Genomic DNA, 26,559 nt, shown 5'->3' with positions numbered 1-26,559 from the left:
ACTATCCCCTTTCTACTGTGCATGGTCCCGTATCACTTCGGACCACTGGGTGCTCCAAATGGTAAAGAGGGGATATTCCATCTAATTCTGTGCCCTCCCGCCCTTCCACCCCCTTTCCCCATCCCTCTTCAGGGACTTTTCTCACGAGCAACTCCTCGTCCAGGAGGTGCAGTTGCTCCTATCACTAGGGACAGTGGAGGAAGTTCCTCAGCAGCACACAGGCGAGGGCTTCCATTCCCAGTATTTCCTAATACCAAAAGCCAAAGGCGGCCTCAGACCTATCCTGGACCTGCGAGAACTCAACAAGTTCATAAAGAAACTCAAGTTCCACATGGTCTCCTTGGCCTCCGTCATCCCCTCAATAGATCCAGCAGATTGGTATGCTGCCCTCGACTTGAAGAACGTGTATTTCCACATCGCAATCACTCAGACCCAAAGGAAGTACCTCAGGTTTGTGGTCAACGGTACTCACTATCAATTTACTGTCCTCCCGTTCAACCTGTCAGCAGCACCTCGAGTATTCCCCAAGTGCATGGTAGTGGTCTTGCAGAGGCTCCAAATATAGGTGTTTCCGTACCTCAACAACTGGCTGATCAAAGGCTGCTCCAGGACCCAAGTGGAAACTCAGGTCACATTTATCAGAGCCACTTTCGAGAGTCTGGGTCTACTCCTAAACAAAGCAAAATAGACTGTCTCCCATCCAGAGGATGGAGTACATAAGGGCAGTATTGGACTCGACCCAAGCCAGGGCATACGTGCCGCAGGCGAGGTTTCAGGCCCTCAACGACATAAGAGGCCACGTGCAGTTCCCCACCACTACAGTGAGAAACTGCCTGAAACTCCTCGGACACATAGCTGCCTGTACCTACATGGTGCAGCACACCAGACTCAGGCTTCGACCGCTCCAGTCGTGGCTCATATCAGTGTATCGCCCAGCCCGGGACAGTTTGGACAGGCTCATGACCCTGCCTCGCCTGGTCCTCGACTCCCTCTGGTGGTGGATCGACGCTCAGGAGGTGTGGTCAGGGGTCCCCTTTGCTGCCCCACAGCTGTCTCTGTCGTGGGTGACAGATGCATCAGACTTGGGCTGGGGAGCTCATCTGGGAGACCGCAGAACTCAAGGCCTCTGCTTGCAAGCAGATCAGCGTCTCCACATCAATGTCAGACCGGTGCACCTGGCATGGCAGACATTCTGTCCTTACCTAACTGGACAATGTGTATCAGACATGACTGACAATACAACAGCAATGTTCTATATCCACAAACTGGGGGGGCACATTCCTCTCCCCTGTGCCATGAAGCCCTCATGCTGTGGGACTTCTGTGTAGAATATTCAATTCACCTGCAGGCGTTATACCTCCCCAGGGTTCAGAACGAGCTGGCGGACCACCTCAGCAGGTTGTTCCACAGCCATGAGTGGTCCCTTCGCCCAGACATCGCAATTTCAATCTTCCAGAGGTTGGGGTTTCCCCGATAGACCTCTTTGCCACGCGACGCAACAGGAAGTGCCAGCAGTTCTGCTCCTTCCAAAATCATAGCCCGAGCTCCAGCGCAGATGCATTCCTCCTTCATTGGGGAGGTTCTCTCCTATACGCCTTTCCACCGATACCGCTCGTTCACAAGGTGCTGCTCAAGATCTGCAGGGATCAAGCTTGGGTCATACTGATAGCACTGGCCTAGCCCCATCAACACTGGTACACATCCCTCCTAGACATGTCTGTGGGAGCCCCGATTACCTTGCCGCTCTCTCTGGACCTTCTCACACAAGATCACAGATATCTCTAGCACCTGAACCTTCAGTCGCTCCATCTCATGGCATGGAAGATCCATGGTTAAGTCCGTCAGAGCTTTCCTGTTCAGACCAGGTTAGACAGGTCCTCCTTGGCAGTAGGAAACCCTCAACGAGGGCCACATACCTTGCCAAGTGGAAGAGATTTTCAATCTGGTTGGCGCAGCGCCATTTACCTCAAAGCTAGCTTCAGTGTTACACATTCTGGACTATAACTGTGGCAGACTTAATCTTCTTCTGCCCATCACCATCACTTGAATGGAGTGGGAGAGCAGGAAATTCACTGCAGGTCATTAGAAAACCAGCATAAGGAGGGTACATTTAGGCACAAGTGTGTATTAGTGGCTTTGCTCAGTGTATTATCATTAAATTTCCCAACATTATGAACCCTATGTCTACACCAGAAAAGTGTTAAAACATTTTTTCTAACACTATATTAATAGGATGTTAACCAAGACTTAGTGCCTAGTGTAGAAAGACAAGTTACTGTCAAAAAGCTTTAGCCAACTGTAATTAAAACCACAACCACACATTTTTAAACACTGTCATTGTCTACTAAAAGCAAAACAGTATATGACATTTAGCATGATCTATTTTCCAAGTGTAAACAAGGCATCTTTGGCCTACTGATTGTGTGTGATTTCTTCAAGAATGCTCTAGAATTTAGCTTGATCCACAATCTTATAAGGGCAGACAGTGGATTGTTGAGCTTGGAGCCCAAGTGCTGATCTGACTGGATGAGGTAATAATCTATCCAGGTTAGGGGAATGATTTTTATGTTTACTGTTACAGACGGTTGAAAAAAATAAGTATTTCAGGTAATTCATTTTGTTTCAACACTTGGGATTTTTTTCCAATAAACTACACACAATTTTAAAAATTGGTTTTAATGGTTAAAATACCCATTTTTTTCCTTTGACTTATTTTCCTCCACTGGCCAAAAGGGGATGGGGTGACAGTGAGATAAAATGGCACTTTTTTTCATCCTACCAAAAAGTTTAAAACTTCAAACATTTTTGAAATGGCAACTGTTGGGTTATTTTAATGAAACACTTCAACTAAAATTTTGTAGGTTTGGGGGAGGGGATTGGCTTTTTCTCATTTTTTTTCCAATTTTTTTTTTTTGCTGTCAAAGTATTTCCTTTTGAAATTTCTCAACAGCAACTTTTCAGTCAGTTCTATTCCTTAAATTCTCTTCCAGTCAGATGATCATGTTTAGGATGTGTCCAGATCTGGAGATTACCTTGGAAGAGTACTTCCCCCCTCCCCTTTTTTTAAAATTACTACCACTCTCCAAGAATAAAAGGTCCCCCTTTAGGTCAGCAAAACAAGGAAACCATGAGCTAAGGCTCCCTATTTTCTCTTCTTGCTACTGCAGTAGCTCTTTAAAGGACTCTGGAATAGGCACAACAGATAAGTTAAGTTAAAGGGACAATAAATCTATCTAATCTAACTTCTATGCCATGCTCATGCCATGTTCAGAGTATCTGAACACATTGAAAAAGGTAAAATTAACAGGCTGAAAGGGTGATTCTTACAAAGCAAAATCCCCCCCCCCCATCCTTTAAAAAAATCAGAGTTGGGAGAGTCTTAAAATGCCAAACATAAAATACCGTACACTTAAAGACTGTTGTAAATTTTAAAACCTTGCTATCTCACAAAAACAACTGAACAGCAAATAATAGAAGGCAGACTACATGCTCCCACCCAGTGTACTGTATTTGTAATTCTTCCGCTCAAAGCTCATTAGCTAGGATTTTAAGCCTTGTTTTGCAGGGCTGATAATTTTTCCACACATGTAACAGACCACTAACTTCAAGCCAAACACCCAGGGCATGGAACCTGTCAGCAACTGACTATTTTTTTCAGTGCAGTTGTAGCTGTGTCCGTCTCAGGATATTACAGAGACAAGGTGGGTGAGCTAATATAATGTATTGGACCTCTTTTTGTCTCTTTATTTTATTCAGTTTAGTTTCTTATATGCAGGCAATACTAGAGCTATAAATAACCCTAAACTGCCCATTTGAAGGGCCCCCTTTATGGGGCCTTTCCTTACCTTTGTCAGGCCTATTTCTTTTTTTTTTTAAATCTATTGTTTTTTATGTCTCCAAGAAGATCGTTGTTGAATTAGTAGGGAGGAAAGGGCAGACGTGACTGCTCTGGAGACTGAGCGCATGAGCTCCTTCCACCCTAGGTACAAGGGCTAATCTCTGGGGCCCCAAGGGCGCAAGTGTGTTTCATGCAAGCTCTCACCCTGTCCTACCCATCTACTACAATGCAAGGACGGGGAAGAGATGAGACAGCAGCGATGTAGTGCCCTGTGGGCGGGGGCAAAGCTTGGACAACTCACCGTGACTCCCAGCGGGCTGACAGGCCAGGCCAGGCCGCTTGGAACCGGCCCCTAGTACCCCACTGGGTTCAACAACAGGGAGGCTCACAGGGGCCCAGACTGGGGGCTGCTCGCGTCTCTCCCCCGTCGTGCAGGCCGCTCCACAGCGAAACCTGGAGAGGGCGTCACCCCTCCCGGCACCCGTCCTAACCGCCCTCCCCTCACGGCCATCAGCCCCGCCCCCCTCAGCTACCTGCTTTCACAATCCGCGCCACCGACCCTTCTCGGCGCCTCACCTGCCGCCCCCGCCCGCTCGCCCTCCAGCCCACCAATCAACAGCCCTTTCCGGTCTTCGCCCCGCCCCTTCCTCTCCCGGTCCCCCTCAGTGAAGCTGCCGCAGGGATCAGCTGACTGGCGCCTCACGTGACTCACTGGTTGCTGCGGGGGCGCCGAGCGCTGCTGTCACGGGGGGATGGAGCAGTGACGGGTAAATACCCACCGGGCGCGCCAGCGGGATCCGTCCCGCCCCCTCTCTCCCTCCCTGCGGCGGCCCGGCCACTCCGGGGACACCGGTGAGTGCAGAGAGTGCGGGGAGACGCTGTCCCGAAGCAGCAGCAGCAGCGTTGAAGGGCCCAGCCCGGGGGGGTGAGACTCGGCCCGGGTGAACGGGGCTGACAGGCCCCCGCGAGTGAGGGCCACTGCGGTGTCAGGGCTGGGAGCGGGTCACCCTTCAGCGCATGAGACACGCCCGGGCAGGCCTGGCCCCGGCCCCTGATTCATTGGCTTGCGGGAGGGGTAGCAGAGAGACTCTCCCGGGCGGGCCTGGTCCCCGGCCTCTCACTCAGGGTATTGGGGGAGGGGAGGCGGTGGGGAAAAGAGAGACTCCACCGGGTAGCCCGGGCCCCCGCCTCCCGCTGAATAGGGGGTGAGGCTGATGCTGAAATTGGGTGTAGGGTGTGTGCTGCCAATGTACCTCTTTTTCTCATGCATCCTTTTAAAAACCATGTTGGCTAACCATTGCCCCAATGTTAAATCAAAAAAACTTTGCTCTTGTCCCTAAAGTGCAAAAAACAACCCCCCTCCCCAAAGCTGTGTAAAGAGGCCTTCTGGTCAGTAAACTTGGGCTCTGTGGGGCCCATGGGAAACCAAACTCTAGAATTAGTGATTTCTGGTCCTAAAGTATTTTATTGTCTAATGAAACACTTAACAACTCCTTGCTTTTAAAATTTTGTTTAGTGAGATAATAACAGCCTCTCCTAGGCTCTCTAGGCCACCAAAGGTCTCAGTTATCAGGGATCATTACAGGACCCCATCTATCCTGCCTGAGTCAGTCAGCTCTAAATGCAGAAGCTGTATGTGTGCAGGATTATATCCTGAGAATTGCTGCTTCTAGCACCTGGTTCAAGGACACAAACTTCATCTGACCTGAAATGTCAAGGGTTGAAGATAAAAACTTTGGCATGTCTTTGTCCCTTGTAAATTTAAGTGACGCTTTTGTGAAAACCTGGAAATGACTGAGATTCTGTAGTGATGGGCACTGAATGCTCAGTCAAATGGAGCACTGTAGTCTACTTCTTGTGATATTGTCTTATGATGTATAAACATGTCCTCCCCCCCCCCCACCCCAGTGTGTTTGTACGAAGCTTACGTTTCCTCAAATTCTTCCCAGTACAAATATCACTTCCTTGCTATGGCAGACTTCCCTTTATGAAATGTAGGGACATTAATAGCAAAGCAATACATACCAGAAGTGATTTCTGGAGACAATAATGAAGAAGTATATACAACACAGTTACACTCTGAGGTACTGGAAACCTTACAGTCACCTTAGTAAAGATGAGAGCTGAATATAAAAACCTCTGAATTAGTCTAGAAAAATGCAATATAAAATGCATACTAGTTAAGATCCTGTTTTGGCATTATTATAGTTACACTCACTGGTCTACTAGTGAACTTTCTAACTTCTGTTTAGGGATGCTTGTGCTTATGCATGGCACGTTGCATGAAAGCTGGCTCTACAGACATGCATCTTCCCCACTGTCCATTCTTCACTTGATACCGCATGAGGGCTTTCATGAAAATATTCATAATGATGGAGAAAGATCTATATAGATGTGGCAGCAGGCATGTTCCAAAACATTAGTAAACATCACCTGATGAAAAATTCTTTGAGGCTTAACTTCCATGTTTCTAAGAGGTTTTGTACATTAAGTTCCACCCCTTGTAGGTAGTGTAGTTGTTTTAAGCATATTTCAGCATCCAATTATTGTGATGCCAAAAATAGTTTTTTTTTCCCCATTAGTTCAGTCAGAGTTAATATAATCTTTCGATATATATATAATATATATTTAAACTTGTATTTTGAAAACCAGGAAACATCTGTGTGTTTCTGTGACCGCTTTTGTAGTTTAGCAGTTGCTAATATCGTAAGTCTTATCTTGAAATCCCTTACAGGCATGTTTATAAAGGAGTATCAAGGAAAATTCAGTGTAATGTGCTGCTTAATCAGTGACATTAAAATGAAAACTAAGTTGTAAGTGTATTCCATTAAAACTCTACTGATCCTTTTTATTATAAACAAGAATAGACATTCTCTATCAGTAGTACTGAAGTGTTAAATAATGCATCATTTTAAAAGAGTGGCCCTACTGAGTCAGACCAATGGTCCATGTAGCTCAGTATCCTGTATCCTAATAGTGGAAAGATTTTAAAATTTTCCATATGAAGACCGGCTAAAACATTCCATTTTCTTGTCAGATAATTGGAGCAAAATGATTCATGCGAAATGTTAGACTTCAGTTGGTCAATCCTATAACTAATAATCTACAAGCCTGCAGCATCCTATCTATGCCCCTTAACATTAAATGACTAATAATACTTTATGCAATGTTGTAGCTGTGTTGGTCCAAGGATATTAGAGAGACAAGTTGGGTGAGGTAATATCTTTTTATTGGACTAACTTCTGCTGGTGAGAGAGACAAGCGTTTGAGTTTACACAGAACTTTTCTTCAGGTCTGGGAAATGAAGACTGTGTCTAAACTGTGGACCTTACAGCAGCACGGCTGTACTGCAGCAGCTATAGGTCACTCTATATCTTACCTATCGGTCCTCATCCTGAAAGAAAACCTGCACAACATCTTCAAAAGATGAGCCTGGGAACTTAAATTCATATCTTGGCTAGACACTAAAAATCATGGACTGAATAGAGACACTGGATTTATGGCTTATTACAACAATCTGAAACCCACTAACTATCCATCTTCCCGCTCACTTTTCTTCCCTGTGACTGGAGGGGGTGTCAATGGGCTTCTTGAATGGTCCCTTGAAATATGTGCTGACTACTTATGCTAAACAATCTGTTCCATCTTGTATTTAGCAGTGACACTCTAGTTAGGCTATGTCTACATTAGCACTTTTGTCCGTATAACTTACATTGCTCACGGGTGCAGCCCTCGAGTGATATAAGTTACACCGACAGCAGCGCCGGTGTGGACAGCACTACGTCAGCAGGAGACGTTCTCCTGCCGACATAGCTACTGCCACTCTTGGGGGTGGTTTAATTATGTCGACATGAGAGCTCTCTCCTGTCGCCATAGAGCGGCTACGTGGGAAATCTTATAGTGATGCAGCTGCATTGGTACAGCTATGTCGCTGTAAGGTATCTAGTGCAGTTTCCCAGACCTGAAGAAGAGCTCTGTCAGCTAAAAAGCTTGTGTCTCTCACCAATGGAAGTTGATCCAGTAAAACATATTACCTCTCCCACCTTGTCTCTCCAATATTTTCTGAAACTCTGCTTCTTATCTAACTAAAATATTTTAAAGAAGTTCCAGACATCCTTTCACAGGCTTAACCAATGAGAGGTTTTTATGTAACTTGCTTAGCTTAGTGACTTTTTGTTTTTAAATTGTATACAAATACTTCTTGTAAAAGTTGATTGATTTTTCATAGTGACATTTCAGAAGACGAGAGAACTTTTGTCCCACTCCTGCAATATATTGTGGAGGGTTTACTTTTAATGATTTCACTGGGGTCTCTACATAAGCACATGGGTCTGCTCAAACGCAACAGGATTCAGGCCATTGTTTCTGCCCATTCAATGTAACAGAATGTCTTGAAACAGAATAACAACATCAGTGGAAAAAAATCAGCCTTTAGAGGAATCAAACAATTTGACTGAACTATCTGCATCTGTTTTTCAAAATTAACAGTGGTGTCTAGTTTTCCACAAGCAAGTAGAAACTTCAGAATTATTTACTCTGTGTCAACTATACTAGCAAATGAGAAATTTTGCCTTTTGTTTGGCTTGTCGCTTAAGACTATATCTGCCAAATTGTTTTCATTTCACTGACTTGGAAGAAATTGATGTATTTCCCTATTGCAGGCAGAATTCCATTACATAATACGGATACCTCTGATTTGTTATGAATGTATATCAGAAATAATTGCAATGGGGAGAAATCGCTAGCAGTACCAGTGTTCATTGAATCCTAAATTCTATAAAGAATACTACCCAAGGGGGTTCAGATACTATGTTCCTTTGACATTCTTTCATAACATAATCAGCTTTTCTTAAAATGAGTGAAAAGTAGTCTTCAGTATTACACTTGTCCTCTACTGCCCTGTCAATCATTTCTCTTCAAAGTCGTTCACCCCCCAAGCCCCAGTTGTTGTTGTGAAACCTCACAAATAAGGGAAACTGAGTGAAACTCGGGACACAAAGTGCTGTCAGATGTGGAATGCAAACTAATTTGACGGATCTCTTTTCTAATCTTTCAGTTATTAGAAACATGCTCTGAAAACTTCTGAGAGGCACTTTTAAAATGTACAATTAAGCTGCTCTTAGTGTCTTCAGTTTTATTCAGTTTTTGAATATTGTTACAATAGTTTCTTGTAATACTCTTAAATTATACTTAAAATCTTAATCTGACACAACTTGAAAACTACTTGCACTAAAAATGTAATAATAATTGCACCCTCTTAGATTGCAGATTCTACAGATCAGAGACTGCATCCTTATATTTATTTGTATAGCACCTAGCACAATAGGACCCAATCTTGACTGGAGTTTCTGGGTGTTATCGTGCACAGTGTATAAACCTATTTATTGCAATAGTAGTAGTTTTAATCTTCAGTGTTATTTTTAACAGCATTGGATAAACCTCTTTGCAGGAAAAACGTTGACTGTCCTTGTAGGCAACCTGTATTTACAGTCAATGTATTTCTGAAGTAAGATTTTAAAATATGAATTTTATGACTCTAAACTGAATACAGTAAGGAATTTGGTCTTTCTGTAAAAGGGCTCATTTTTTCTCTGACTTGCAACACTAAAACTGAACAGCTGAATTTAGGTCAGACTACTTGTTACTAAGTAATTAAACGGAGAGCGGTTTTTCATACTTTTTTGATAGAATTGGCCAGTTCATTGGACAGTTAAACAAGATCTCAGTTATTGTACTATAGAATTTAAAACAGTCTGAATAAGAAATTGGGGGTAATAAGTCTGCAAGGAACTTTGCTTTATGTACTCTGCTTCTTTTGCTAATTCATAAGCTGCCCAGTTTTCAAAATTTAGTAGTATCTTTGAAATACTATGCGCTAGAATTTGAAATGAGGATTGTACTAATCTTTGGTATAACTGCTGCCAGCATTGGTGTAAAGGCCTGATGATTCTAGTTTTGTTTACATGGATGGAAGTTGGTATTTGTTTATATAATTGTTTTCCAGTATTTAAAAGTAATTGTCTGCAAAACCATATATCTATATTTCCTCCCAAATTTGAGACCACTTGCCCTAGAAACTGACAGATATTAGTCTCAGCTATCACAATGCTTGGGCTAATATCAGCAGATGCTATTTGTGATGCCAGGACTTCAAAATGTACCCAACACCTATTAGCCTAAAGACAAAATCTAACAGTTTGCAGTGGCGGGAGAAGAGTCTGAATCAACACTCCCATGCAATTTAAAGGAACAAAACAGTGGCTTACTGTTTAATTGCAACTCTATTGATGTATTTTGAAGAAAAAGTCACTTAACTTAGTATCAGAGGGGTAACTGTGTTAGTCTGTATCCACAAAAACAACGAGGAGTCCGGTGGCACCTTACAGACTAACAGATTTATTTGGGCATAAGCTTTCGTGGGTAAAAAACCCACAAGAAGTGGGTTTTTTACCCACAAAAGCTTATGCCCAAATAAATCTGTTAGTCTGTAAGGTGCCACGGGACTCCTAGTGAGTTTTAAGTAAAAACAACGATCTCTTCTTTTTGTTCTGCCATATTTTCTTTCCTATAATAGATTATTGCGTATCTTTATATGGTATATACAATAGCTATACTACTCGTCAAAGGCTGATGGAACTGTGTGGGGCAATGCCCAAGTAAGAAGCTAACCTCTTCTTGCAACTGATGAGAAATGGAAGGGTTCTGGAATTCCTACCCTGCGTGGAGGCTTCAGTTTCATATAAACCTCCAGCTAGTAGGTGCCTGAGAAACTTGAAGTGGTGCTGTTCTCTTCTGGCTACTGAAAAAGAGAAGGAATGCTTGATTTATGTTCTCTGACTAGGGTAAACACACTTGGCTGCTAATGAACATGTGCGTGGGTCTCCTCTGCTTTTCCTTTTCCCTCAGCTTTCAGTCTTCTCTGAGGATGGTAATGGAGTATTTCTCTACTACTCAACCCCTCCGCCAGCCTTTGTTTTTCAGGCCGGGTCTGCACTACACACCTATATCGGTGTCACTACATCACTTGGGTGTGGATTTTTCACACCTGAGTGAAATCGGTATATTGGCTTAACCCCCTCATGGAGACCGCTTCTACCTTCAACATAGCTACCACCTCTCAGGGAGGTGGATTAACTACACCAACGGAGACGCTCTCCCATTGGTGTAGTAGTGTCTTCACTAAAAGTGCACCTGTGCTTCTGTACGTGAAGACAAACCCTCAGTCTGCTTCCCAGTGAATAGCTCCATGATTTCCCAAGCAGTAGTGGTAGAATGAAACTGATCAGATTCTTTTCACTTTCATTGTTGCCCACAATAGTCTGAATTATCAGTTTTCACTCTACTGCAGCTCAGGTCTGCTTTGAGCAGCAGCAGAGGCACTGAGCTCTGTCTGCACATTTCAGATGAGAGCACTGCACTGGCTTACATTCCATGTTTGGAAGGATATCTTTCTATCAAAGGACTAGAAACAAACTATTTTTAAAAATGGAGATGTTAGTGGGCCTTGCCTGGGAAAGCTTCCTTTTCATCACAGGGCAAGATGGCAAGTTAATTTTGCAAGCCCTGAGCGGTGACAGTTTAAATGCAACTGTTACTGCAGTCTGCAAGGAAATGAAATAATTGTTTTAGTTAGGATCCTGATTTGAGCAGCTGACATAGCCACATACTTTTTCTATTGCTAGTTATGACAGTATTATTAGGGCTGGTCTACGCTAGAAAGTTAGGTCGACTCAGTGGTGTCACTCAGGGGTATGGAAAATTCACAACCCCGAGAGATGTTGTTAAACTAACCTGAGCCCTAGTGTAGATGGTGCTAGGTTGATAGAATTCTTCCATTAATTTAGCTACTGCCTCTGGGGGAGGTGGATTTACAACAGTGATGGAAGAACCCCTTCCATTGCTATAGTAAACATCTATAGTAAAGTATTACAGCGGCACAGCTGCAGTTGTGCCACTCTAGTGTTTTTAGTGTAAACATAGTCTACACTAAAGAGTACCCAGAAGTCACCTACTATAGGACAGGCCCAACAAAGAAAATAACAGAACGCCACTAGCCATCACCTTCAGCCCCCAACTAAAACCTCTCCAACGCATCATCCAGGATCTACAACCTATCCTGAAGGACGACCCATCACTCTCACAGATCTTGGGAGGCAGGCCAGTCCTTGCTTACAGACAGCCCCCCAACCTGAAGCAAATACTCACCAGCAACCACACACCACACAACAGAACCACTAACCCAGGAACCTTTCCTTGCAACAAAGCCTGTTGCCAACTGTGTCCACATATCTATTCAGGGGACACCATCAGAGGGCCTAATCACATCAGCCACACTATCAGAAGCTCGTTCACCTGCACATCTACCAATGTGATAGATGCCAGCAATGCCCCTCTGCCATGTACATTGGCCAAACTGGACAGTCTCTACGTAAAAGAATAAATGGACACAAATCAGATGTCAAGAATTATAACATTCAAAAACCAGTCGGAGAACATTTCAGTCTCTTTGGTCACTCGATTACAGACTTAAAAGTGGCAATTCTTCAACAAAAAAACTTCAAAAACAGACTCCAATGAGAGACTGCTGAATTGGAATTAATTTGCAAACTGGATACAATTAACTTAGGCTTGAATAGAGACTGGGAGTGGATGGGTCATTACACAAAGTAAAACTATTTCCTCTTGTCTTCCCCCCCCATTCCCCAACTGTTCCTCAGACATTCTTGTCAACTGCTGGAAATGGCCCACCTTGATTATCACTACAAAAGGTTTTTTCCCCCCCCCACTCTCCTGCTGGTAATAGCTCATCTTAAGTGATCACTCTCCTTACAGTGTGTATGATAACACCCATTGTTTCATGTTCTCTGGGTGTATAAATCTCCCCACTGTATTTTCCACTGAATGCATCCGATGAAGTGAGCTGTAGCTCACAAAAGCTTATGCTCAAATAAATTGGTTAGTCTCTAAGGTGCCACAAGTCCTCCTTTTCTTTTTGCGAATACAGACTAACACAGCTGCTACTCTGAAATCTATAGTAAAGTATTACAGCAGCACAGCTGCAGTTGTGCCACTCCTGTGTTTTTAGTGTAAAGATAGTCTAAGTCAAAACCAGTCTTGGTTATCAGAAAGAGGAATTGAATATAACAATATAAGGCTACAATGCAGCCTCTTGTATTTTTTATTACCAGCCGAATTAAAGATTTGCTACAAGTCACTCTTTTCAATAGTTTATAATTTTTTACCATAGACTAAACGTTGGACTATGTTAAAATAGTTTTCAAAGGTGTTCTGTACTATCTGTAAAAATCCCTAAAACTTGACATTCTGAAGTCAGTCTGTATTCGCTGTTTTCTTCAGAAAAAAGTTTTAAGTATTTAAAAGAATTTATTAATGATTACTGCATGTTCTGTTCAGAGACGCTACCTTTCACAACATCATTATCTGTAATGCAAAGAATGTGAGACCATGTCACCTTGAAAATGTAACTGTTCTCTTATTGATCATATCTGAGACATCTTTTGGAAATACTTTATAACACGTGCATGAGGAGCCTTTCAGATCTAAGTGGAAACATGTAATGTTCCACTTATTGGAGTGAATGAGTCAGATTTGGTTTTGCTAGGATATTTGCTTGCACTGTTATGCTCTCAGAAGAGCTACTTCCTCATTTTGCAGTGAGGCCTGTTTTTTAGTTCCTCCATCTTCCCACAAAATCCGTTTTAAAAATAAGTTTTAGTACTTTCGAATTCTAGTCAAACCTTAAGTGTGGCAAATTGAAAATAGCACAAATGACTTTAGCATTTCAGATGTCAGGGTGTGTGTCTCTAAACTGAACTCTGGTCTTTTCCTGTGGATAGGGTTAGGAGGCAGGGGAAGAGTGGAGCTCCATCTCATGCAGTGGCAGAACCAAAAGCTGATCGGGAGTTTCCACTCAGAAGAGATTGTGAGCAAATGTTAGCTGTAAAAGGCTCAAGTGCTTTACAGTAAACCAAAGCCATTCTGCCACTGTTTTCAGATAAAATATACAAATGATGTGAAAGGTGGTTGGAGTAGGGAACGCACAACGCACGCACCAAGCAACATCAGTACTTTGTGTATATAGAAACTAAGAGTGAGGGTAGTGGAAGAGGCGTCTAGCGTTGCAACTGGAACACTGGATTTTTGTCATATATTAAGCGAAAGAGTGCTTCTAAGTCATGAGAAGGGAAGGGTGTAAGTCTCATTTTCTGCAGAAACATGGGACATTTAGCAGATCAAATTCTATGGAAGTCAAATGATGTGAGATAATATAGCTAGCATTTTTTCATGTAGATGTCTAGGCTTTATGTACCAGAAAATTATACCCCCTCCTTCCCCTGCATAGACATCACACTCATGGGCATAAAATCTTTGCAGTCATGTGCCACATTCTGTTATTGCATTAAGTAGCTTCCTTTATAAGAGGGATATTGGTGGTGGTGAAAGGGCATATTATTAAGGGAGGAAATAAATTGGCAGTTGTCATTTGAGGAAATCTTCTGTGTGAGCAGACAGTAGAGTTTAGTAATATAAGCCTCATCCTGTTTATCTTCTAATTGGAAGAGACTTGCATTAATTTGGAAGTCATACAATCAAGGGGATACATGTGTTTTAAAGTACAGTAGAGCTTTGCTAACCCACACACTTTGATTCTTAAAGGTATGGCCCCCTTTCTCAGGAAAGATTATAAGTGCTTTAGTGAGGTCTCATTAAAACTTCACAACTTTTCCAAAATATACTATAGAAAAAAATATTAGGAATTAACAGAACTAAGCCATAATTGTCAAATGAACAAAGCACACTTAGTGATGTGTTAAACTTGATTTTTTTTAAATTCATTTACTAATTCAAAAAGTCCAGTAACTCTCAATAGGCTTGGTTCTGTTTTTCATGTCTAGAACAGTGCCTAAATACTTCCTCTTTGATCTTCTTTGAAAAGTTTACTTGTCTCACTGTAATTTTCTTTCAATACTTGCATTGTTATAATGAACAATTGTCTATTATGTGTACAGTTTTGTAAAGTACCATGATGGGATCAGAGATTCAGTGACTATTAGATTATGTGTAACAAATTCCCTATTCATGTTAGCCACTTGGAAAATGCTCTTAACTTCAGAGCAGTAAACGTCCAGAAATTACTACATTGTCAAGCAATAGCTCTTCAAGTGTGATTCTACTCTGAAAAGTGGTCAGGTAAAACTTAACGCCACCTTACTGAGCCAATTTGTTCTCCTTTTATATTCAGATGTATTTGCTTGCTGTCTGGGCTTTTTAAAAAAACCCTTCTTTATACTGGCACTGCAGAGTAAATATGGCTATGGGAATTTGAGCTGAATTCTGTTATCACTTGTGCACCTTCAGTAGACTTGTAAATTATGTCCTGTTGGAGAATCTATATAGTTGAAAGAACCCACCTTAACTTGCAATTTCTAGGTTGAGTTTGCAGGGCTGGTAATTTAAAAGTAAAATGGCAAGTAATGAAAAAAACAAATGTAACAACATTACGGGGTATTTTAGCAGTCTTTTTGCAGTGTGTTGAACTGTACTTTGAAAACACAGTAGACTTTTTTTAAAGTTACAGTACTACTTTGAGGGACACTAATCTGTGGCTAAGTATAGATCCTTTTTCTCTCCAGTGTCTCGCATCTATCTTCAGACATATTAAGTGTAAAGATAAAGTGACAAAAATGACAGAGTTCTGGCTTATTTCTGCTCCTGGGGAGAAAACATGTCAACAGACATGGGAGAAACTACATGCTGCAACTACAAAAAATAATAATCTCTCCACCAATTCAAAGTTCAATATTCCTGACTTAAAGGTACGTAAATACTCTCTCATATTTCCTAAAATGTGCATATTTTCTTTATCTAATTCAGGATTCTTCTGCTGCAAAAACTCAGTGAACTTATGTTTCTAGTTAGATAGTTATTGGTGGTTTGAACTGTGAAACTTTAATTTTAATGAAGAAAATTGCAGATAATTAGAAGTTTATGTAGACCGGAACACCAGAAATAAATTCACTTAAAGAAAATAACTGAAAAATCAATTATTTTACTTAACATATTCTGAGTTCTGGGTTCTGTTTACTCTGCAAGGCTTGAAGATGCAATAAACCGCACTCACTGCATTCTTCTAGATCTGGCAACTGCTGCATAAGAAAAAAAAGAATGTTGAAACCATGAGTTAGTAGTTAAATGGAGGAGAAGATATAAATGTATTTTGATCAACTAAGATTTGTAATATGAGCTGTCTGCGGTAGAGTTTTCTATGGTCCACTTCTGAATTGTCTGCTTCTCCTTTTTCACATGAGATACCATGAAATGGCTTGATTAAAATCAGAGTCTTTGTCAGAGACAGAACCTATATCCAGACACAGCACTTCCTCCTTCAGTGCAAATGGTGCTGCCTCAGTGTGTCTTGCCAAGTTATTGCATGGAAAAATGACTTCTGGGGGAATTCTGTGGCAAAAAAAAACCAAAAACTCTGCACACAATATTTTAAAACTCTGCATTTTTTTGGTCAAAATAAAACAGAATCACACCAGTTTCAATTATTTTGGTAATCTATTTTGAAATACCTGTCAGCAAGTATTTCTAACAATACAGACAAAAAAGAATTCAGGACAAATAGATACCTTACTAGGCATATTAATACAGAACGTTGAGTTATTAATTTACCCTACAATACAGAAATGTATTTACCTCAGAATGAGAGCAAAGGTTTGGTTGGTGGTCAGGGGTAATGGAGGAACCAAGGGAGGGGAAGTAATTGCTGAGAAGGAGTTTGAGAGTGAATCTGGAGGGTTGTTGGATGTGAGTGGGAGATTTATGGAACAAGGTTGGTTGTGTTTTTGTTTTGTTTGTTTTTGGGAAGGGGGGGAAAGGATTGTTGGGAAGCCTCCCCCATGCAGACCCTGTCAGACCCCTACTCTCTCCCATTCAGTCAGGCGTATGTGCCCCTGTTCCCGTGAGTTCCTGCAGCTCCCCTCCCATTCAGCCCCTGGCTCAGTGCTGTCACCCACTAGCTCTTGAGCCTGTGCCCCAGTCTGTCACCCTACTAGCCCTTCTGAACCCCAGTCTGTGATGCCCCCCCCCCAGCAGCCCTGTATGCCCCACTCTGTCCATCCCATGGTTCGTCACCCGGCCCTGCTGTGAGGAGCTCAGCTTCTCTGCCAGCTGACTTCCCTCTCTTCTGGTGCCACAGCAACCCCTGGTTGGGCAAAAGGTGTAATAGCAACACCTCTCCAGCAGAATCTGTATTTTGCATAGAAAAAAACAAAACTATGGAGGGAACATGCCTTCTGCACATGTGCAATGGTGCAGAATTCCCCCAAGAGTAAAAAACTAGTAAGAGACAGTGGATACCATTGCAAGGAAAAGGAAATCTGAAAAGCAGTTTCTCTTGAATTGGTTTACTTCTTCCTGTCAGTCACAGTTGGGAGCCAGTGCATTAAATAAGAAAAGGCACATCCTGGTCTCAGAAACAATAAGAAATTATAAGTCCAGATCAACTTTTAAAAGAAGAAAAATCTACCAAAGGGGAAGGAGAAAAGGAAGAAGGTAGGAAAATCTGCCTGTCACTGGAATGATTCCTAAATAGGAGGCCACCGGCTACCTACCACCGGCTACCTGTCGCTGTCCTTGGGAGCGAGTGTGAGAGAGCACAATGCTCCAGTTTATTCTCAGCGGGTGGTAAGGTTCTTCGGAGTCGTCTCCAGCTGGTATAATTTAAAGCACCCCTGGAAATACTCTGTATTATGCTGGTAGAAGTTTCAGACCCAGCATCCTGAGAGTAGAAGGTAGATTAAAACAATCTTCACTCTCCTCTTCAGTTGTGTCAAGCACAAGCTTAATGCATCTGTGGATCTGGCACAGAATCAAATAATTGTCTGTCTGCAGGGGTGTGGCCAATACTTACCAAGGACAGCTCCCTGTGGGTTTTACTATTGTACCCCTCATTGGGGATCTAAGCAGGTATTTCTTCCCTTTTTCCTTTATCTCTGATCTTGCTGAAGCAAGACTCTTTCCTCATGGAGTCAGGACTGTTTTGTGCTGTGCTTGTGTATAACCTTTCTAATTCCTGTGTATGCTTTATGGCCAAAAGTTGTATTCTTCCAGCCTAAACATTGTGTGGACAAAGAGGCTGTATTCAGGTGCAGAGGGAGCTTAGGTTAAGGTTTGGATGGCATCAAAATATCACAAGATGTTCTTGAGATTTCTCCCTGTTGAGACCAAAATCTCATAAATCATTCACTTTAGGATTTTTGGCTGTATATGAACCTGTAAGTAGGCCACTACCAGGGATTAGAATGTGAAACATCCTCTTTCCCTCCCTAGCCCTCAAGGCAAGAAAAGGGCACAGGGATTGTATTCAAAACTGCAACCTGAGGCACATTTTTATGTACATGTGAGTGCATAGAACAGAAATCTGTTAGATTTGGAGTCTTCAACAGCTTAGGTTAACGATTGTGTCTACATAAAGGTTTGTAACGCACCTTTATTTAATTTTCAGTGTAACATAATCACAGCATTTAAATGGCTTTTAAAGGTTGTAGGCTTAGTGCTTGTTTTTTGTAAAACATTTGTTTCTTTATGTGAACAACATGTACCAGCACATGTCAAGAGAGCTCAGAAAAATCTTATTTTACATGTCCTCTCCCCCCACCCCCCAAAAAAACCCTTCAATTTTTGTCTGTATATTTGAGGAAGTCTAACCATATATGAGGTTCCAAGACCTTCCTGTGACTTAAACATCAAATAACTAGCACCCAAAATATTTCATATAATCCACACTTTGTTACACAATATTTGAATCTAAAATGGTTACGTTTTAGTCTCCTGAAAGTAAATGTGCAAAAGTAGCTGCAAATATCTTATATATAAAAAGGAAAGGAAGATGACTGCTTTTGGAGGGTAGCAAAAGTAAGAACCAATGCTAAAAAACTACACTTCATTACTGTACTTTGGACACTTATATGAATAATGAGTATCCAGAGTTGTTATAATTAATAGCAACAAATCTTGGAAGGGATGTTAAATCTCATGCTTCAGGGCTTAAACCAATCTCTAATTATTAGATAAGAGTGAGACCTAATATGGGTGGCAAATTATCCCACATCTGCCTACTTCAGTGTTCTTATAACTTCCATTGAAGCATCTGGAACTAACCACTGGCAATTTCTACATACAGAACTCGAAAAGACTGCAGCAAATCACAATTGACTTTTCAGTATCGATGGACAGTATCAAAGGATTTTGAATGAGTATAGTGCAGAAAGCCCTGTTGTAGCAAGCTACATTAAGTCAAGTCTAAGACAGTAGTTTCAGGAAGCAATTAATGTTTAAAGTTTGATTTGTGTGACTCCTATTAAAGTCCGTGGTAATTATCAAATTCAGACATCTTGTACTGCTTTGAATCCTTAAGGTCTGGGTTTGTGTGGAGTGTGTAAAGCTTTTTTAAGTGCTTGGTCTCTAAGACTTGACTTGAACCTAAAATCCATTAATAAACTTTAATTATTTTTTCTCTTCTAGGTTGGCACACTGGATATTTTAGTTGGTTTGTCAGATGAACTGGCTAAGTTGGACGCATTTGTGGAGGGGTAATATAACTATATATATGTATATATTGTATAATTGATGTTGTTCAGGCTTCATGTCAACCTTCACAATGTCAAACTCCATAGTCAACCTTTCAGCAGATTGACCTATTGTTTAGTAGTATGTATACTTTTTATAAAAAGAGAGATCTAAACAGGCTTAAGGTTACCTTCAATTAATTTAAAAAAAAAAAAGTGCTGTGTGCTGCCAGATTCAGGAGAAATGTGTTCAGATCTTGGCTTAAGAATCACAGAAAGTGATGGTGAGTATGACGGGTTTTCCTGGGGTGCAACTGGAATTGGAATACTTCTGAGCCCCCTGGCTTACCAACTTGGGCTCCCTCTCACGCTGTTATGCTATGACAAGCTACAAACCTCTCCAGATACTGTCTGTGTGACATCCACAGGCAGGGACACATCCAGCTGAGTTACATAAATGCTTCTCCTAGCCACTCATGAACTAACAGTAGAGAGACTCCAGCCAATTCCCCCAGCTCCCCAGCCTAGGACCCCAGGGATGTACCGTCCTGCCCTGGTCAGAAGCCTGACCAGTGTAAGTTTATTGCCCAATGTGGAGAGGACCTGAACTAGCTTTTATACACTGAGCAGAGGTTTCCCCAGCACTTCAAGCACAATACGCTGTTTTAGGTAAAATATGAAACAGGCTTATTAACTACGGGAAGTTATAAGTGATAGGAATAAGGGATAGAGATGGTTACCAAAGAAAATTTAAAATAAGTGCACAATGTAAGTTCTGTAAATTTAAACAAGATTTGAATCAAGTCGTGTCTCACCCTGATAATGTAAGCAGGTTACAGATCTTCAGTACACAGGCTGGAATTCTCCTCCAGCCCAGGACTACTTCCCCAGTTCAAAGTCTTTGTCCACCAAACATGTTTCCAGGTGGTGAATTGTGGGGAGCATGAGGCCAAGTGATGATATCACTTCCCCTCCTTTCAAAGCTTCTTCCACCTTGCTGGAAAGATCCTTTGCTATGATGTGGGTCAAGCAGTCTCCATTGTCTACATGCTGTCCCTGAGAAGTCTCCATTGTATACAGTTCTCGGGATAGTCCTTGGGAGCGTGGATTCCCTTTAATGGGCCATCAGCATGTCTAGCTCCTCCATTGTTGCACCTGAAAGGCTGGTTGTGGGTGTTCCCAACCTCACAACATATTTCAGTAACGCAGACACAGCAAAACTTTGTACTTCTCAGTGGGGAAAGGGGTTTTTGGTGTGGGTGGGGGTCCAGATGCACAGGGGTCGGGTGGACAGGGGGAGCAGCTTCCCATACAGTGACCCCTCTCCCAATGGCCGAGGTGCGATGGGGTCACTGTATGGGGAGCTGCTCTCCCATCCACCTGACACCAGTGCATCTGGACCCCTGCTCCCCTATGCTGAGTCTTACCCCCTGCACCCAGATGCCCCCCCTGCTGTGCAGAGCTTCCTGCAGCTTCCTGCATAAAGGTTTCTGGGGGTTGATCTGACCCAGCCCTGGCTGCTCCATGCAAGGTAGAGGGAATTCTGTCTGTCCTTCCCCCTGCCCTCTCCCCTCCCCCCCACCCACCCCCCCGTGTGGTGACTTCTCTCCCACAGCTGCTCCAGGTGCCCTAACAGATGGTTCCAGGCTGCTGGGGAGGGGTGAGTGAGCACTAGTGGGGGGAGGCAAAGGGAATCTGCAGGGCCGGGGGAGATGTTTCTTCAGGCACACAGTGGCGCAGAATTCCCCCAGGAGTAGTTAATACCTTCTTAGTTAACTCTGAGGTAAAGTATATAGGATTACAAAGAAATTAATTTTGCTGTAGGGCCATTGTTTCAACAGAATGCATCTTTGCTGTTCTACAGGGTTGTCTGGTATGGAGTTTACCAATTCCAAAAAAGACTCATTATCTTCAGGGGCAAGGGTTTGGTCTTTCTTTAGGTGGGGAAGAAAAGGAAGAGATTAGAGGATCTTTCCATTTAATGCTATAATTCTTCTTCTAGTGCTGTTCCTGTGGGTGCTCCACTTCAGGTGTCGGTCGTTGATCGGGGATTTACAGTAGCAGTGTCCACACTGGTTGCACGTGCCCAGTAGCCTTCTTGCACGTGCTGTTGGTGCTGCATGTAGCGTGTGCATGATCTGAGCCCTCCAGTTCCTTCTCAAATGTCCTCCGCTGAAGATGGAGCTCTGGGGCAGTGTTAGCACTCTTCTCTAAAACCGTTAGAAAAATAGTTAATTAGATAGTTAGAAAGTTAGTTTTAGTTTATTGGGGGGAAAAAAAAGAAAAGTTTTCTTTTGTTAGCTACCATCCCCTGAGGGGAGGTATACCTGCTAAGATGCCTGGTTCTTCAGGCTTCAAATGCTGCGGCTCCTTATGCTCGTTGCATGTACGCTGCCTGGGTGAGGGGCATATCCCCCAAAAATGCCCCCACTGCAGCAATTTGAAAGCCAGAGCCCAATGTGACAGGGATCTCCGGCTAAAAATGATTTTAATGGAGAAATCCCTCCAACCAGAGTCGGACAAGCAGACTGCCTCTCTGGGCACTCCTCCAAATGGGAAAGGAGACATACCCTCTGAAAAATGAAAAAAGAGGGCTCAGACTTCTTCATAGAGAACACTTCGAAAACAGAGGCGGTCTCCTGCCAGGTCGTTGCCCCTGATGCCAGTATATGCTTGGGTGAGCATCTATGACGCTCCGGGCACCTCTGGCACCACCGAGGTCCGTGTGAAGGAGATGGAGTTGAGGCACAAAGACATGCTTCCTCCATGGCACTGAGTGCACCAGTAGGGGACTCGACACCAAGCTTCTCCTCAGGCACCATGCCTCTGCCCCTGGCACCGACATTATTCAGCATTATTCTTTCTGTCTAGAAGATGAGTTATTCAGAGTGCCAACAAGTTAAACTGTTGGGAGGATAAGCAGAAATATGAGAGGCTATAGTTATGATGGAAGGCATTAATGAATGCCATCAACCTGCTTGATCTGTGGAGAATTGTAGAGGTGCTTGAAGCTGTGACTGTGTTAATCAGGTGGCAGGAGCTCCATGTGCCAGAAACTGGGAATGGGCAACAGGGGATGGATCACTTGATGATGATTACCTGTTCTGTTCATTCCCTCTGGGGCATCTGGCATTGGCTACTGTTGGAAGACAGGATACTGGGCTAGATGGACCTTTGCTCTGACCCTGTATGGCCATTCTTATGTTTCCCCAATTTTCCCCTTTTGGTTTTCCAATTTTCTCCCAAATAAGTAGGATTTTGGCCACTGATGCCTAGAACATTCCCTGAAATTTTGGAATTGATCAGACGTGACATTCAAAAGTTACTGCATGAGAAACAGATGTTCTTGACAGGTTTCAGAGTGGTAGCCGTGTTAGTCTGTATCAGCAAAAAGAATGAGGAGTACTTGTAGCACCTTCGAGACTAACAAATTTCCTTGAGTAAGGCCTTCAAGCTCAGCTAATCAAATGGCCGACTAGTAGTGGTGCTGACATTTTTCTTAGCAAATCTGCAGTCAGTTGCTTGTGGTAGTATATTTTACAAATTGCTAGGTATAGCTTTACATGAGTTTGTTCATTGTTGTCTGAGGAGGTTTGTGTTGGGGAAAGTATCTGTAGCCTGGGCAACATAACTGCTTTTTAAAATGAAGAGCTAAATAAACACAACTCCTTTTCCTTTCAGAGCATTATGTTCACAGTGTCCCTGCTAAACCAGTGTGTGTCTTACTGATACAGACATAGTAAGGCATTCAATATAGATGACCATTGTCTTATCCAAATCTAAAATTGTTAGTTAACAGTTTGATGACATAGTCTTAAAGGGAGGGAAAGCGAAATGATTAATGGTGAGGTAACTTTGTTGTAAAGCTTTCAAACAAAGCAAATAATCTTTTAGGTTTGTACATGTAAATGATTGAAATACTGTTAAAATAGCATTCTACTTTCCTAGACAGGAAGGATGGCCTTGTGTTTAAGGCACTGGACTATTACTCAGGAGACTTGGGTTCTCTTGCTGGCTCATCCACAGTATGTCTTTGTGCCTTTGGTAACTCACTTAACACTTTGGTCTACACTTAATACTTAGGTTAGCATATCTACAGTGCTTAGGTGTGTGAAAAAGCACACCCCTTAGCGCCATAGTTATGCTCAGGAAGGTGGAGTTCTGATAGCGACGGAAAAACCCGTTCTGTCACTGTATCTGCGTCTATGCTACAGAGTTACAGCAGCATAGTAGACATGGCTTTAAGCAGTCTGTGTCTCAGTTTCCTTTGTGTTAAATAGGGCTAATCATGCTCCCAACCTCATTGGGCTGGGATTTTTCAGAAGAGCTTAAGGGAGGCAGGCACCCAAATCCCACTGAATATAAATAGAATATAAATACTGTGGAACTCTGGAAGATAGTCACATCACAATGACAAGCACCTATGGAAGCTTAAAAACAAAACAGATATGTCTGCAATTGTTGGGGAGATGGCTTCCTGCAAATGGAAAAATTCTGTAAGGTGAGGCTTCCAGGAACGCAATTTAAAAATTAAGTTTGATGTAACTGATCTGAAACTGTTTGGAAAACAGTATTAAAAAAGATTGGGCCAAATTGTCTTTGACTCAATGGACTAATGTAACAGATTCTCTTATAAGATGGCAGTGCTTTCTTCATCCTCAAAGCAGTTCATGTTTTGTTGCTCTATCTTGGTTCTCCAGAGTAGTCAAGAAGGTGGCCCAATACATGGCTGATGTTCTGGAAGACAGTAAAGATAAAGTTCAGGAAAATCTATTGGCTAATGGAGGTAAAGTGTTAACTTTATTCTCTCAAGTGTTTCAGGATTTTCTGCTTTTTTTCCTACCGACTTAACAGATCATGTAAAGAATCAGACTGAGAACTTAGTTTAAACATGAAAATGCTTTCATCTGTCTCTTGCATAAGTTATTTATATCAGTCTTACATAAGTCACTTATATCGGAGGGGATGATACCTCCAGTTGTGGGTAGAAAATATAGGTACAGATCTGTATGGTAAATGTCCACTTCCAAGAAAAGCCTTGAGTTCCTTTTGGGTACTGTGGTTTGAAACCTCCACCAGTTTAAAGTCCAATTTTTTTCTTTTTATACATTTTTAAAGATTTTGTTTAGGATCCAATACTCCATCAATAAATTATGTTCATATAAAAGGGTGTCCAAATTTTACTTACTAAGTTCTTCACATAAGCTAGCTGAGAATCTCTGCCTTCCCCCAAGTTGTCAAGTGGCATTTTATCAAGCTAGTTTTCTCTTAGAAACAGAAGACTAGCTATGGTGGAACACAGCACTGATCCCTCATGTCAGCATTCTGTCACCAAGTAATCTGGCAAATTCAAACTGAGTTTACTATTGCCTGGTATTGATATTAAAGATAGATACAAAATTCAGTTAAAATAACTGCTGAAGTAGTGCTCAACAAAAAGGAAATCTGATACATACATACCTATATAGAAACTGCTCCCAGCACCTATGCATGAAGCTGCTATTTGGAGAGCCAAATTAACTTTTAAATTAAAAAACAGCTTTGTGCAAATCCAAGACTTGAATGCCATAGGTCGGGGTCGCCAAACTTACTGACCCTCCCAGCCACACACAATAATCTTCAAAGGTTCGAGAGCTGGGCGTGCCTGCCGGGGGTAAGGGCCTCAGCCCTGCTCCTTCTGGAGCCCCAGCAGGTACCTCCCCAGCAGGGCAGAAGCCCCAAGTCCCACCACCCTCCCACAGGGCAGAAGCCACAAGCCCCCTGCCCCAGTCTGGCAGCTGGAGAATGGGGGAGAGGTGTGAGGGGCTTAGTGAGCCACACTTTAACTGTAAAACAGCCGCATGCGGCTCGCAAGCTGCAGTTGGGCCATCCCTGTCATAGGTGGTAGGCAGACATACTGTTTTTGTCTTCATCACTTTGCTGCTTCTCAAGAGATATCACTGCCATGTTCTCCAGGTTAATATTTCTTCAATTTTAAGGGTCTACAGCAGTCAATATCTGAAGGCAAGAATCTCAGTTAATGCACCTATAACTTTTTAGCATCAGAAATTCTAATACCATAAGTCTAAGGGTATGTCTACACCGCCCACATTACAGCGCGGCCGTGGCAGCGCTGTGATGTGGGCAGTGTAGTCACGCTTTATCACCAGGGGAGAGCTCTCCTGGCGATTTTTAAAAAAACAACAACCAAAACCCACCGCAAATGAGGGGTGATAGCTTTATTGCCAAGAGCATGCTGGTGCTTTTCAGCGCTAAATTTTTTGTCACTTTTTCACACCCCTGAACAACTAAAGTTTTAGCGCTGAAAGTGGCAGTGTAGACACAGCCTTAGTAATAGGGCCAATATATCTGAAAGTCTGCAGTCTTTCTCAGTACCTTCCATGGCATCATAAACAATACTATAGCAAACAAGTAAAGTATTAAAGTCTATTTTCTTTATTACCAAATTTAACACATTCATTCCTTTACATTTTTAGTTGACTTGGTTACCTATATAATAAGGTTCCAGTGGGATATGGCCAAGTATCCAATCAAACAGTCCCTGAAGAATATTTCAGAAATAATTGCAAAGGTAAGATGACATCTAATTCAAACTACATATATATTGTGTTGCTTTCATCCTTGATACCAGAACTTAGTTTGACAAAGATTCTCAATTTTTTCCACTCTGGACTACTTATGAAACGAGAGATTTTCTTAAGGGTCACCTCCTTTCCACCTATCACCAGTTCTGTGACAACTGTAGTATTTGGCTACGGCAAAAAATTCAATATTAACACCATATGTAAACAAAACTTGCTTCTGGTTTGGCAGGTTGGTTATGTCTTTCATTTGGTATCTGTGCTCTTTTTTTCTTCCTAAAATAAAATCTGTTCTCTCACCGTGTATAATCTCATGGATTTCTGTGGGATTACACAGGTCAGGCCAGATATGACCCCTTGAGTTATTGCTTCTTGTGTTAAAGCAACAAGAGATTTCAGTATATTCTTCCACTGCGTTAATAGCTCCAGGGTACTTTACGGTTTGTTTCTGTTCTCCTGTGTGGTGTCTGAACTGGCTAATGGTGGAATTTGCACAAAAGAAAATCCAGAGAACCATGAAGCAGCTGCACAGGGCACATAGAAGTAC

General features: G+C 42.3%; 1 protein-coding gene and 1 long non-coding RNA gene across 4 annotated transcripts in view; one reads left to right on the top strand and one right to left on the bottom strand.

Moving 5' to 3' along the window:
* Nucleotides 1–4,253, bottom strand: part of LOC119565556 — a 44,957-nt gene extending 40,704 nt beyond the window's left edge. The window contains exon 1 of the long non-coding RNA XR_005224262.2: nucleotides 4,140–4,253. This is a non-coding gene — a long non-coding RNA (uncharacterized LOC119565556). The remainder of the gene's footprint in view (nucleotides 1–4,139) is intronic.
* A 163-nt stretch (nucleotides 4,254–4,416) lies between these two features.
* Nucleotides 4,417–26,559, top strand: part of ATP6V1C1 (ATPase H+ transporting V1 subunit C1) — a 39,959-nt gene continuing 17,816 nt past the window's right edge. Inside the window, exons 1-5 of one of the 3 annotated variants that reach the window (XM_037892165.2) lie at nucleotides 4,417–4,605; nucleotides 15,493–15,675; nucleotides 19,388–19,455; nucleotides 24,132–24,217; nucleotides 25,908–26,002. In XM_037892165.2, the coding sequence (XP_037748093.1) occupies nucleotides 15,544–15,675; nucleotides 19,388–19,455; nucleotides 24,132–24,217; nucleotides 25,908–26,002 (381 nt within the window). In that variant the 5' untranslated portion in view covers nucleotides 4,417–4,605; nucleotides 15,493–15,543. Of the gene's footprint in view, nucleotides 4,691–15,492; nucleotides 15,676–19,387; nucleotides 19,456–24,131; nucleotides 24,218–25,907; nucleotides 26,003–26,559 lie in introns of all 3 variants that reach the window. The other 2 variants (XM_037892164.2, XM_037892166.2) reach the window with 2 other exon arrangements.

The sequence above is a fragment of the Chelonia mydas genome, chromosome 2 (genome assembly GCF_015237465.2).
Source record: "Chelonia mydas isolate rCheMyd1 chromosome 2, rCheMyd1.pri.v2, whole genome shotgun sequence".
Classification (NCBI taxonomy): domain Eukaryota; kingdom Metazoa; phylum Chordata; order Testudines; family Cheloniidae; genus Chelonia; species Chelonia mydas.
This window is presented reverse-complemented; position numbering and strand designations above follow the sequence as displayed.